Raw genomic sequence first — 13,874 nt, forward strand, 5'->3', positions numbered from 1 at the left:
CCTACAATGAGCCTGGTAAATGCATAAGCAGAAGTTAACCCGCAAGTCAAAATGATCAGAAAACCCAGAAATAGAAATTTCCAGTTTGCCCCGCACCTAACTCCCCAAGTGGCCCTTCCTTTCAACCGGCGCACATGTACAATCAAGGCAGATTAAGGTTCTGTCCTGAAAACTTACTCACTGCATGCTCCCAGCACACTAAGTGGTCTGCAATAGCTCTCGGACATAGCTCCCAGACACAGTTTGTGGCTTCCAATCAAATGAATGCTCTGAAAGCCAAATCAAAATGATCGTAGAGCCTCCTGGTCATTAAAGCACAGTTTAAGTGCCACATGGGGCTAAAATGATGGAGGAATTACTGTTAAACAAGAAGTCTCAGGAGGTGGCACAGGAAAGATCCAGACATAATGTTTACTAAAAAAAAAAATTAAGATTTGAAACATCTATTTTTGGAACTACTCGTTATTTTCACATTAGTTTCTCCCTTTGGATAAAGTGGACTTTCACTGAAAATTACTACTTTACATCATTGGATTCCTCCGCTCTCCTTAATCTAAAAAAGCTGACATTTTTCTGACAATTTACCTTTTTGGTCACCCAGTCCCTGACTCAGTCCTTGTTTAGGCAAGAATGATGGCAGCCTCAACGTCAGATATCACAGGAGGTTTCAGCTGAGGAAGTGCACAGCGCTGGGGGAGGAACTTTTCACTGTGTCATCAGGATACCGGCTGTGAGAACCAGGAAGAGACAGCCGCCTTCAATTGACGTAGGAGAGAATTGACAACATGGGACCTGTTGTGAGGCAGCGGAGCAGCAGATCACAACAGATCAATGCTGGACTTGCAGGGTTTGTTTGTTTCTTCAGGTTAAATGTGATAGGAATGGATTAAAAAAAAATTAAAACAGGGGGTGAAGTTCCTAATCTTTTCTTATGCTCCCTCATCAGATGCTTGCTTTTAACTTCCCAGGCTCATAGTAGGTTTAAAACAACTATAATATACACTGCTAAAGTTATATGTAAATTTTAACTTTTCCCATAAACAGGTAACCCCTGATTATGCAGTTTTCCATCCTATGCACACGGTCTATGCCAAGGTCTGAGAGGTTTACATTAGGCTGTCCACACGCACTCCATAAATTTGTTTTAGAAGTTCTAAATGTAAAGCACTTAGCTGATAAATATGACTTCTGTCACTAAAGAGTGTTCCAATATATGAACAAGAAAAGCACTTTTATCTTGGAAAAATGATGTTGCTTCACAAGGTCAGCTTCAACTCACAGCAAAAGGAAACCTGTTCCAAGTAAATGTGGAAGAGGTTATTGCTGATCTATTCTTCTATAAAATGCTAGCTGCTTGGCTTTGGTTTCTTGCAGATTGGCAAGTTGAGCTAGGATTTTTTCTTTATTTTTAATATGCGTTGCCCTTCCACGTGCTCCTTGCTAATAAGGCCAGTTACAGGTTGGGGCAGTTTCCGTTTGTCTGTACCGCTGGTTATTTGTTGAGGGGGTGCACTGGATACCTTCACTGCCATTGTGCTATTTGCTAGGTGTCCACTGCACCCCTGTGCCTTTGAGAAGAGGTGGGCTACCTCCAGGCATACCTGCCCTCAATCCATCAATTACTATATGCAGTATGTGCTCATACTATGGAGGCTTTCAAAATTAATAGTTAGGACTGTAGATAATACTGGGGTGCTGTGACGTGACCTCGGCAGCTTACGCATATATTTGCAAATGTGTGCAAACTAAACCTCTATTTTTAACGTGAACTGTTAGACAGGACAATTAGGTTTGCTGCAGGCTGGTGGGTTAAGTTGGGAATTTTTCTTTGTTGTTGTTTGACATGCATCGCCCTTCCATGTCCTACTTGCTGTAAAAGTCAGTTAAAGGTTGGGGCAGTTGCTGTTTGTTTGTTCTGTTTTGTTGCCAGCCTGATCAAGAGTGTCAGTGCTTTCTCGGTCACCAACCCTGAACCTGAGGTACCCGGATTAGGAGTTATTTTTTGTAAATTATGTTATGTTTGGTATTCAATGAGAAATAGTAAGGACACAGGTCCACTGGGGGGTTTTATCCCTGTGCATTCAATTCCAGTATTTTCATCCCCCCCGGGAGACGCGGATGTAGTAGTGTCCAGCTTCACTGCCTGCAGCCTGTCAAAGCCTATGAAAGTAACATTCACCCCTGTTTCACCTGCAGCCTTCTGGGACACATCACAGGTCCCAGAAGACTGCGGGGCCATTAACAAAAGCACAACAAAGCTCGCCTATGTGTAGTGGGAAGCCGGCTGTAAAGCCACAAGGTTTCACAGCTGGTTTCCCTTAGTTATGATGCTGGCTCTTGGACCTGAAGCCCATTGAAGAATTGGTTTGGGTGAGAAAAGCGCTGGATCACTGGACAGGTAAGTGTCCAATTTGTAGCTGCTCCCTTTTAATTTATTTTTAATCTTTTTTTTGGGGGGGGGGGGGGGTAGATTGGAGCTCCTCTTACCTCTTGTAATGAGCATTACATGAAGACAGCTCATTTATTATGAATGCGTTACCAATGCACAACGGGTCAAAAAATCTGCATGCACGCTGTGTTGTTCTGCAAAGCATAATGCATTGCAATCTACTGAATGGCACCGCAATGAACTGCACATTGAGTGGGTTTCTAAAAGAACACGTGATCTAAAAGAACATCCTGATTTAATGTGAGAAGTTGTGATTTTTTTTTTCCCGGCGGTTTTCAAAAACTTTGCTGTGACTAGCATTTCAAAAACAGGTCAGAAATGACAGCCCCATACTTTCTCAGTGAAGGTTTCCTTTAAGTAGTCCTGGAAATTCAGAATACATTCAGTGGTTGCATAACTTAAATCAGCTAAACTCATGTCATCTGTGATATCTTTGTGAGTTACAGTACAATACCATCTAGTTTGCAGAAGATCCTTTAATGCAAATGTACTGTACATGTTGTAAATTAAAAGGAAAAATTACATGTGAGCCTTCAGTATTCTGCACAGCTCGTTCACTACCATGTCTTCTCCCTGGTTGGCTCCTTGTAGATCAAACAGCAATAACTATACTTGTAGACTGTCACAGCTTCAGTACAGTATGATAAAATCATTACTACTGTCTGCTCTCTGCAGATGTTTCTTCCCAGGATACAGACACTTGCTTTAAGCAATGAAGAACAGAGCAACTGAGGGTAGAAGAAAAGGGACCCAGGTGGTGGTGGAGTAGAGACCTCTCCAACCATTGATTTACTCATGTCATAAGCCATAATAATAAATCAAGTTATTTTGAGGGGAAAAAAAAAAAAAACTGAACCCCCCAAAATATCACACAGCTTGCTATTGGTGTTACTTAAACAATGGGGAGGTTTAGGCTTGTTTCACACTGAGAGACCACTTTTTTTAGGCAGACCAGATTGAAAAACACATGGCTCTCTATGGAGCGGCTAATGTCAACGGACGTGTGTCCTGCCGACATCTGATACAATCCACTAAAACCAAATGGATGGGAATTCGTTCCCCATCTGTCTGGTATATCAGATCAGATTACAGTCGGATGGAAATGCACGGGTGGGTCTATTTCCATTCGACACCCCCTAGAGGACAGATGGCTGTGTCCGTGTCCACTCTGTATTAGCGGAGTGGACACAGACCTGTCATCTGCCTGCTTTGCGGGGATCAGCTAAGAGATCCCCTGCTGAGTGGGCTGATCCACTGGCGGTCTTCGGCAGTGTGAAAGGGGCCTTACTAAAACTAGTGCACACAGAATCCAATCAAATCCAATAGTGACCAGCTATCTGACTAAAGCTTGTTCAGTTAACCAACTCAGCTCCGGACGGTTTTAGCCCTTTCATGACCAGAACATTTTTTGCTATTTAGCACTGTGCTACTTTCAATTGGTAATTGCTCAGTCATGCAACGATGTACCCAAACAAAAATTATATCATTTTTTCCACACAAATAGAGCTTTTTTTGGTGGTATTTGATCACCACTGTCTTTTTTAAATTATTTTATTATAAATGAAAAAAGGCTGGAAATTCTGAAAAAAATATATATACTTTTTTTTACTATCTGTTAGACCTATCCAATAAAAAAAAAAAAGTTTTCATATATTTTGGAGAATGTGTATTTGTAAAAAATGTATTCTGCTACATGTCTTTGGTAAGAAAAAATCCCAATAAGTGTATATTGATTTGCATGAAAGTTATAGAATCTACAAACTATGGTATATATACTGGAATTTTCTTTTTTTTCTTTTTATATACTACGAATGGCAGTGATCAGCGACTTATAGTGGGACTGTGGTAGTGCTGAAGGCAATCTGACAGGAACACTGGGGGGAATTGACTAACTGCCACTGACATCACCAGTGACACCAATAGTGATAATGTCACTGTACAAATAATTATTATTATACAGTATCTATATAGCGCCAACAGTTTACACATCGCTTTACAATATAACAAGGAGACAATACAGTTATAATACAATAAAATACAAGAAGATTAAGAGAGCCCTGCTCAGAAGAGCTTACAAACTAATAGGGTGGGGCAGGTGTTACAAAAGGCTGTAACTTTGGGGAATGAGCTAATGGGAGTGGTAGAAGATTAGTTGGAGACGTGATAGGCCTTCCTGAAGAGATGAGTTTTCAGAGATCACCGGACAGGTGGAGGTAGCGAGTTCCAGAGGATGGGAGAGGCTGGAGGAGTAGACGAGAGAGCTTGATAGTAGGAGATCTTGAGAAGAGCACAGAGGACGATTTGGGTGATATTTGGAGACAAGATCGGTAATGTAGCTCGGGAAAGAGTTGTGAATGGCTTTGTATGTTGTGGTTAGTATTTTTTAATTTAATTCGCTGGGTGACTGGGAGCCAGTGTAGGGATTTGAGGAGAGGGTTGGCAGACATTGAGCGGTTGGTAAGGTGGATAAGTCTGGCAACAGCATTCATGATAGACTGAAGAGGGGATAGCCTATGGAGAGGCAGGCCAATGAGAAGGGAGTTGCAATAGTCAATGCGAGAGATAACAAGGGAGTGAATGAGGAGCTTGTTGGTTTCATTTGTTAAAAAGGGGTGGATTTTAGAGCTGTTATGGAGGTGAATTCTTCAAACTTTTGACAACGATTGGACTAGGGGCTGAAATGACAAGTCTAGGATTACACCTAGTACCCAGTCGTGAAGGGAGGGACAGATAGTTGCATTGTTAATTTTGATGGAAAAATCATGGAGGGGGGCACGGGCAGGGGGAAATATTAATAGCTACATTTTAGAGAGATTTAGTTTGAGGAAGTGGTGCTACATCCATGCTGATATGTCAGTTAGTAAGTTAGAAATACGAGAGGAGACTAAAGGAGTGAGGTGAGGAGTAGATTTGGGTGTCATCGATGTATAAGTGGTATTGGAAGCCGTGGGTGGTTATCAAAAGACCTAGGGAGGTGTAGATAGAGAAGAGATGGGATCCAAGAACAGAGCCTTGGGGGACCCCCACAGAAAGGGGCAATGGAGAGGAGGAGACAGAGTTGTAGGTGACACTGAAGGAGCACTTTGATAGATAGGCAGAGAACCAGGATAGAACAGAATCTCTGAGGCCAAGGGAATGTAGTTTATTGAGATGGAACAGGTGGTCAACAGTATCAAAGGCAGCAGAGAGGTCAAGTAGTAGGAGTATGGAGTACTGGCTGTAGGTTTTAGCAATTAGTAAATCGTTAGCGAGTTTTAGTTTTAGTAAGGCAGTTTTTGGAATGCTGCGAGCGAAAGCCAGAATGTAAGGGGTCAAGAAGGTTATTTTCACTGAGGTAGGAGCTAGGATGGTTGTAGACTAAGAATTCTAGAAGTTTAGCGGTGAATGGGAGCAATGAGATGGATCTTACGTTGTTCAGGTTGGTGGGGTCCAGTGAGGACAAGTATGGGAGTGATCTGCGCATGTTTTAGAGGAGAGGTGAAGGTGCCACTAGAGAGGGAGAGATTGAAGATGTGAGTAAGGGAACATAGGATAGAAGAAGAGGATGACCATAGTAGTTGTGAGGGAACAGGATCCAAGGAATTGGTTAGGTGGGCATCTGACAGAAGTTTTGTAACCTCTTCAGTAGTAGTCAATTCAACAGAGGAGAGTGTTGAATGTGCTGTTATGCAAGGTATGTTGGATGGGGAAGATGTATGCACACGAATTGCATCAGTCTTGTCTTTGAAGTGATTAGCAATCTCTTGGCCAGTGAGTAAGTTAGTGGGTAGAGGGGGTGGGGGACGAAGCAGAGAGTTAAAAGGTTGAGAAGAGCCGACGGGGACTGGATGACAAAGTATTAATAAGAGAGACAAAGTAGGCTTGTTTGGCAGCATGGAGGCAGGAACTGTATTTTAGAAGGCCTGATTTATATGGGGTGAGATTTTGCAGGCATTTGGTTTTACACCAAATGACACTGGCTCGGAAGGGGTTAACATCTAGGGCAGGGATATTCAATTGGTGGACCTCCGGCTGTTGTAGAACTACAAGTCCTATGAGGCATAGCAAGACCGACAGCCACAAGCATTACACCCACAGGCAGAAGCATGATGAGACTTGTAGTTTTACAACAGTTGCAGGTCCGCTAATTGCATATCCCTGATCTAGGGTAATCAAAGGGGTAACTGTAGTGTTAATGTGTGTAATATGCACTGCTTTTACTAGTAATCACTCTGATTCTTATAACTGCATTCTCTCTGTACAGAGCCCTGTGTTGACTGTCAACACAGGACTCTGGGCTGCAATTGGACACAGCCGATCAGCAGGTCCCAGCTATCAATCATTGGCCAGGATCTGCTGACAAGCTCCCACTGTGTACAATCACAGCAGGCATCAGCGTCGCTGTGCCTGCAGCATTGCGGGTAGGCGGTCTGCAAGTAGTTAAGCTTTGACAATAAAACCTAGAAACTGATTAGTTACTTTGCACAGCTGCACCAGATTCTGTGTGCATAAGTTTTAGTAAATCTCCCCCAATGAGTATACTAATCACTTGCTATGGGTCATTGCAGTATGCTGTTCATGTTTTTCTGTTTGCAGAGTTCACTGAAAAAGGGAAAATAATTTAAAATATCATAATTTCTTTCACATATCCAAAAAAAACAAGTGTTTTATTCTAAATTCAAGAAAAGACAGCAAAACAAGGAGATTCAAAACATCCTGTTATACCCTCGGGGCTAACTGTACAACCATAACCACTGGTTTGCAGCACAGATACAGAGCCGTTTATTCCAACAGCTTTCCAGGCTTGTTATTCCCTAAGGCCTACTCCATGGAAGTCATGGTTTCCATATTTTGTACTGATGAGGGCTAGCAATGCTGTCATAGCTGTATGCTGTACGTTGGAATAAACGGCTCTCAAATTGCAGCCTGTATCTGTGATATAAACCCCAAGCAATTCTGGATGCACAGCTAGTCACAGGAGCCTGAAGCAAAGATCGGCATGGTTCTACCACCACCCTTAACTGAAGAATACTTCCCCTCTATCCAATCTTTTATCAAAGAAAGTTTGCATAGAAGACAGGAAAATAAATTTAACCTGCTGGGTCTGCCGACTCTTTGCTGGGCATGGATATGCATTTTGCAATTCAGGTGGAAAGCCAAATTTTGTTTTTTTTTTTACATACACATTATAGATAGCTCATCAAGAAATGGTATTAGGTTTATATATGCAAATTAAAAATTGTGTTTATGTGGAAAGCAGTGAGAATTGAAGATACAAGGAACTGTATATAAGCAACTTATACTACAACCTTTACTTTTAAGCGTTATAATAATGTGCTGCCACAGCAGCCTTTTTATTATTGTACGTGTTGTACATTTGGTATGTTTTCACAATTCCCACTCCTGTTTTGTGTTAAAGTGGGACTTCACCCTAAGGCTCCTTTCACATGAGGCGGGCTCCGTAAAGCGCATCCGCCTGCTCAGGGGGGGGGAGGGAGGTCTCTCCGCTGAGCCTCATTGAGCAGGCAGATGACAGGTGCAGGACACTCTGCACAGGGGCTCTATGGAGCGGTTGGATGGAAAAGGACCGTGTATCTGTTGTCATCCAACTGTCATTCGATCCACCGGACAGATGGGGAACAGAACCCTCATCCGTCTGTTTTTGGTGGACAGGATCAGACCGGATGCTGGCGGGTGTCAGCGGACACATGTCCACTAACATTCGCCACTCCATAGCAGTGGTTCTCAAACCTGTCCTCAAGTACCCCCAACAGGCCATGTTTTGGGAGTTTCTCTTAGATAAAATAGCTGTCCAAAATACGAAGCCATTGACTCTGATTTAAAGCACCTGTGCAAGATAAAGGAAAACCTGTAAACATGTCGGGGGTACTTGAGGACAGGGTTAAGAACCACTGCCATAGAGAACATATGTTGTTCCAATCAGGTGATCGGATCGCCCCTGTGAAACCAGCCTAAAGAGGAAGTTCCGCTTTATGCCCTCATTTCCTTCTGTTTTTGGAGGAGGGAGCAGGCACTTGCTCACACTTCCGGTCAGATTGCCACGGCGATCCACCGGAAGCTCTAGCTCCACCATCCATCCCCAACCTTCTGAGAAATGTCACAGGTCCCAGAAGGCTGCAGGACCATTTATAAAGCATATAATGTGGCACATGTGCAGTGGGCAGCCAGCTGTGAAGCCGCAAGGAATCAGTCAGCTTCCTGTAGCAAACATGCCGACGTCAAGACTTAAAGACTAACAAAGAAGCGGTTCGGATGAGCACAGAGCTGGGCCCCTGGACAGGTAAGTGTCATTTTATTAAAAGTCAGCAGCTACAGTATTTGTAGCTGCTGACTTTTATTTATTTTTTAAAAAGAACTGCTTTAAGCTAGTGAAGCCCTGGTTTGACGCTTCCAGCATCTCCATGTTTCACTTTATCCTTACTGGATAAAAAAGGTAATTTTAAAGTCTCAGAAGATCAAAACACTATTTTTCTTTACCTGCAAGAATGGCATAGAAAAGATTCTCTATGAACTGCTAACCTAGAATAAGCTACATTGGATTTCACTCTAAGGCTTTAGTCGCATGGGTGATTTGGCTTGGTGGGAATGACAGCGGCAGGAATCTGACAATTCCTGTGTCGATTTTTAGCGCTTACATTTAATAACAGGTCAGCAGTGGCTGTATCAATCAGTGGCTGTTCGCACAACCCGCGATTACCTGAGGTGATCACTGCTGGACGCACTTTGTGATCACTGGCCCCCCAGCCATTAATGTCTAAACTGCTGGCAACAAAAGTGAGTACATCCCTCAGCGCTAACCCCCAAGCCCAAAGTGTTAATATTTTGTGTGGCCACCATTATTTTCCAGCACTGCCTTAACCCTCTTGAGCATGGAGTTTACCAGAGCTTCACAGGAGTCCTCTTCCACTCCTCCATGACGACATCATGGAGCTGGTGGATGTTGTTAGAGACCTTGCGCTCCTCCGCCTTCCTTTTGAGGATGCCCCACAGATGCTCAATACAGTTTAGGTCTGGAGACATCCTTAGCGAGTCCATCACCTTTACCCTCAGCTTCTTCAGCAAGGCAGTGATCATCTTGAAGGTGTGTTTGGGGTCATTATGTTGGAATACTACCCTGCGGCCCAGTTCCTGAAGGGAGGAGATCATGCTCTGCTTCAGTATGTCAGAGTACAAGTTGGCATTCATGGTTTCCTCAATGAACTGTAGCTCCCCAGTGCCGGAAGCACTCATCCAGCCCCGAGCCATTACACTCCCACCACCATGCTTGACTGTAGGCAAGACACACTTGTCTTTGTACTCATCACTCTCGTTGCCACCACATACACTTGACACCATCTAAACCAAAATACGTTTATCTTGGTCTCATCAGACCACAGGACAAGGTTCCAGTAATCCATTTCCTTAGTGTGCTTGTCTTGAGCAAACTGTTTGCGGTCTTTCTTGTGCAACATCGTTAGAAGAGGCTTCCTTCTGGGACGACAGCCATGCACACAAATTTGATGCAGTGTGCGGTTTATGGTCTGAGCATTGACAGGCTGACCCCCCACCCCTTCAACCTTTACAGCAATGCTAGAAGCACTCATAAATCAATTTTCCAAAGACAACCTCTGGATATGACGCTGAACACATGCACTCAACTTCTTTGGTCGACCATGGTGAGCCCTGTTCCGAGTGGAACCTGTCCTGTTAAAACGCTGTATGGTCTTGGCACATTGCTGAAGCGCAGTTTCAGGGTCTTGGCAACATTCTTATAGCCTAGGCCATTTTTATGAAGAGCAACGATTCTTTTTTTTTTTTCAGATCCTCAGAAAGTTCTTTGCCATGGAGGTGTCATGTTGAACTTCCAGTGACCATTATAAAGCGATAACACCAAATTTAACACACCTGATACCTTGTGACACTAACGAGTCACATGACATCAGTGTAGTAATTTGCCCAAAACATGCTCGGCCATTTCAGAATAACAAGATGGCTTAAATCTGCAACTATCAAATAATTTTTGGAAAGATGCTGGCATAAGAACTGTATTATAATATATATATATCATTGTGGGTTTGTTTGTCTGGGACAAGATGATGATTCATAACCAGATGGCCTGTTGACACTGTGTTAATGCAGGATGTATCTTAGAGGGTCACTGACTTGTATAAACCATATATCACTGACTTGTTTCATTATATTAATGATATTACTGTATCCCTTTACTAACCAGTCCCCCTTTCCTATTGTGATTGTAAAGCTGAACCAAATATAAGCTGTGTACACACCCAATAAAGTAGGCATTTTCTTTGAACTCACTTTGTGTATCTTGCGTTCATTTGAAAGTGTCTCCCGGTACCGGGGTTTTTCGGTAGTCTGTAGTATTTACCATTGGCTGCTCTGTCATGTACCTTTAAAAACCCTTCAAATAGAGGCACTTGCTGAGATAAGGTGATCACCTGCAGTAAGGTTCCTTTTTGTCTCATCTTGACAAATTGTTTTCTTGCCTCAGCTCTGATAAAACCTTAGTCTCTTAAATTTAATTAAGGGAGATGAACCAGGCCTTATAAGTGGCCTTTGGTAGGCCCGGCTTTTGGTAAGCCTGTTAAGAAGTTTAATAAGTAATACTACACTCCTTTTGGGAAGGAGGGGAAAGTGTTAACAAGGCAATTAATACAGGGGACCACAAACTCTGTCTTGTTCTAACTGTTTTTTCTCATCTGTAGCATTCCCTCCGGAGGGAAAATGGCTAATTGGGTCCAATTTGGACATTTTCACTTAGGGGTGTACTCACTTTGTTGCCAGCGGTTTAGACATTAATGGCTGTGTGTTGAGTTTTGTTTTGAGGGGACAGAAAATTTAAACAAGCTGCACACTCACTACTTTACATTGTAGTAAAGTGTCATTTCTTCAGTGTTGTCACAAAATATTTACAAAAATGTGAGGGGTGTACTCACTTTTATGAGATACTGTAAATGCAGCACTATAGTAATCAATAAGCCTATACACAAAGCTGCATCTACATATAAAAATGTGTGTTGCATTTAGCTGAGCACAAAAAAAAAAAGCAGGACACAGTTAAATTTTTACCCATGTAGATCTGCAGATCTTACGCACGTATGTGCATAAAGGTGCATTTTACTCAGGATCTTGTAGCTCTGCCAGCAAGAACCTCTTTTTCATGCAGAAAATATGTATCTAAACATAGTGGGTGTATTTGCCCCTGTGAATGAGCCCTTATAGTGCCCACCACTAACCTGAAGTCTCTAATACTCCAATGCTGGCCTCATATTCGTGGTAACAGTCAGCTGATCACTAACATCCCTAAAGCATCTCTACACAAAAAAAAGCATATACTAACACTTGCTTTGAACCTTATGTTAAGCAAACATTTATTTTAGCTTTGGATAGAATGTGTAAAGCTTAAAATCTGTCTGATTGTATTGCTGTCGTTGTTACTATTGGGGACTATTGTTTCCGAGTGTTAAAATCTCAAGTTGCTATTGAAATCTAACCTACAAGACAGCTTGCAATAGCAGCTATTACACATCACTATTGTTTCAAAAACTTTCAAAAAAGTTCAATCCTAATGTTTCATGAGAAATATGATAAATGGTTTACACTCTTGCACTGTAACTCCAAGTTTAAACTCCACCTAGGACACCATCTGCACTTCGATATTTTCTTCTCATCTCTGCATTTTTTTTATTTATTCTTTTACGTTTCAACATCCTCTCAAAATCAAAAAAAACTGGTCGTAAAACTGGCTTCCTCCCAAGCTGTAGGAACATCTTATTTATGCATTATAGAGGAACATAAGGTTGTGAGCTCTTTTCGAGGACTAATGCGAATAGATCTATACACTGTACTGCACTACGTTATACGAAAAGCTAATTTGGCTGTACTTCTGTGGATCAAAGGAGTGCAGTTTGTTCTGCACTCCTGTGACCCATTTTCAGCAGACAGCAGGGCTAAAGCCCGCTGTCAGCTGACGTCACAGAGCTGGTCCAGGCTAAGGCAAGATTGTGACAATTAAGTTGGGATCCGCCCTCATACCTGGACCGGCACAGCCTCTCAGAGAGCTGCCGAGATCTTGTTGGCGCCCCTTCACAGTGAGCGACGGGTGTTCCCAGCCTTATGATGGCCATACACGCATAGAAATAAGTCAGAAACTGGTAATTTTTGGAAAGATCGTTTGACATTTGTGCCGTTAGTGGACCCAACTTTATCAACGATTTTCGACTGTGGGCCCGGCTAATGTCAATGAATCCGAAGCACAATCATTTACCGTTTCAACTAAAGCGTATACATGAATGTTATAATCTAAACAAAAAGAATATTCTATCTTGTAGAATTTATATATGTTTTAATTGTTATCGAACGATCACTATGATCATGGAAACAATCATGTAAATTAGTTTATTCTATCAGTTAATGGAAAATTTGCTTTTGACTGACGAATAATCGTTCAGTCTGCAAACAGAAGAAATTCCGTGTATATGGCCAGCATTAGAGCTGATGGGGGGACCGATGCCGTATCCACATAGGTACGTATAATTCTGGGGGAAAAAATAAATAAATAATAAATACTTGTCTTAAAACAGCAAAAAAGGCTCCACTTACCTGGTTGTCATATTTTAGAGACTGCGTTCCAACCAAAAATCTGATGGCATCTGTTTCTGCTGTTTGAGCTGAGAGGGCTCGGGCCTAAATGAAACAAAATGTGCATTAAAACACAAAAACTGACCTACCATGAAAACCAGTTTTAACCACTTCAATACAGTGGACTTTAACCCCCTTCCCACCCAGACCAATTTTCAGCTTTTAGCGCTCTCACATTTTGAATGACAATTATTCAGTCATGCAACACTGTATCCAAACAAAAGTTTTATCATTTTTTTCACACAACTAGATGTTTCTTTTGGTGGCATTTAATCACCACTCAGTTTTTTTATTTTTTGCAAAAAAAAGTGAAAACATTTTTTTAGTTTCGATTATAACATTTTGCAAATAAAAAATGTTTGATCATAAAATTTGGAGCACAATTTATACTGCTACAGATCTTTGGTAAAAATTCAAATTAGTGGATATTATTTAGTGCGAAAGTTAGAGTGTACAAATATGGTGCCAATAATTAAAAATTGATCACACCTGATGCACTGACAGCCTATTTCTTGAGGCCCTGACATGTCAGGACAGTACAAATTACCCCTTTTTGGAAATTAGACAGTCCAAGGTATTTAGTAAGAGGCATGGTAAGTTTTTTTAAGTTGTTCTAGGAGCATAAATTAAACATCTAATTTCCTGATGACCTATCACACTTTTGAAGGTCCTGGAGCACCAGGGCAGTGGAAAGCCCACAAAATGACCCCATTTTGGAAAGAAAACACTCCAACGAATAATTTTATGAGGTATTATAAGTCATTTGAACATGCCATTTTTTTCC

The 13,874-nt window shown here is 41.9% G+C and overlaps 1 protein-coding gene across 1 annotated transcript in view; it reads right to left on the reverse strand.

The window, feature by feature from the left end:
• Window positions 1-13,874, reverse strand: part of EIPR1 (EARP complex and GARP complex interacting protein 1) — a 364,672-nt gene that overhangs the window by 298,737 nt on the left and 52,061 nt on the right. The window contains exon 2 of the mRNA XM_077488730.1: window positions 13,052-13,135. Coding sequence (XP_077344856.1) covers window positions 13,052-13,135 — 84 coding nt within the window. The remainder of the gene's footprint in view (window positions 1-13,051; window positions 13,136-13,874) is intronic.

The sequence above is a fragment of the Lithobates pipiens genome, unplaced genomic scaffold (assembly GCF_037356315.1).
Source record: "Lithobates pipiens isolate NorthernLeopardFrog02 unplaced genomic scaffold, aLitPip1_a1.2 Scaffold_18, whole genome shotgun sequence".
Taxonomy (NCBI): Eukaryota; Metazoa; Chordata; class Amphibia; order Anura; family Ranidae; genus Lithobates; species Lithobates pipiens.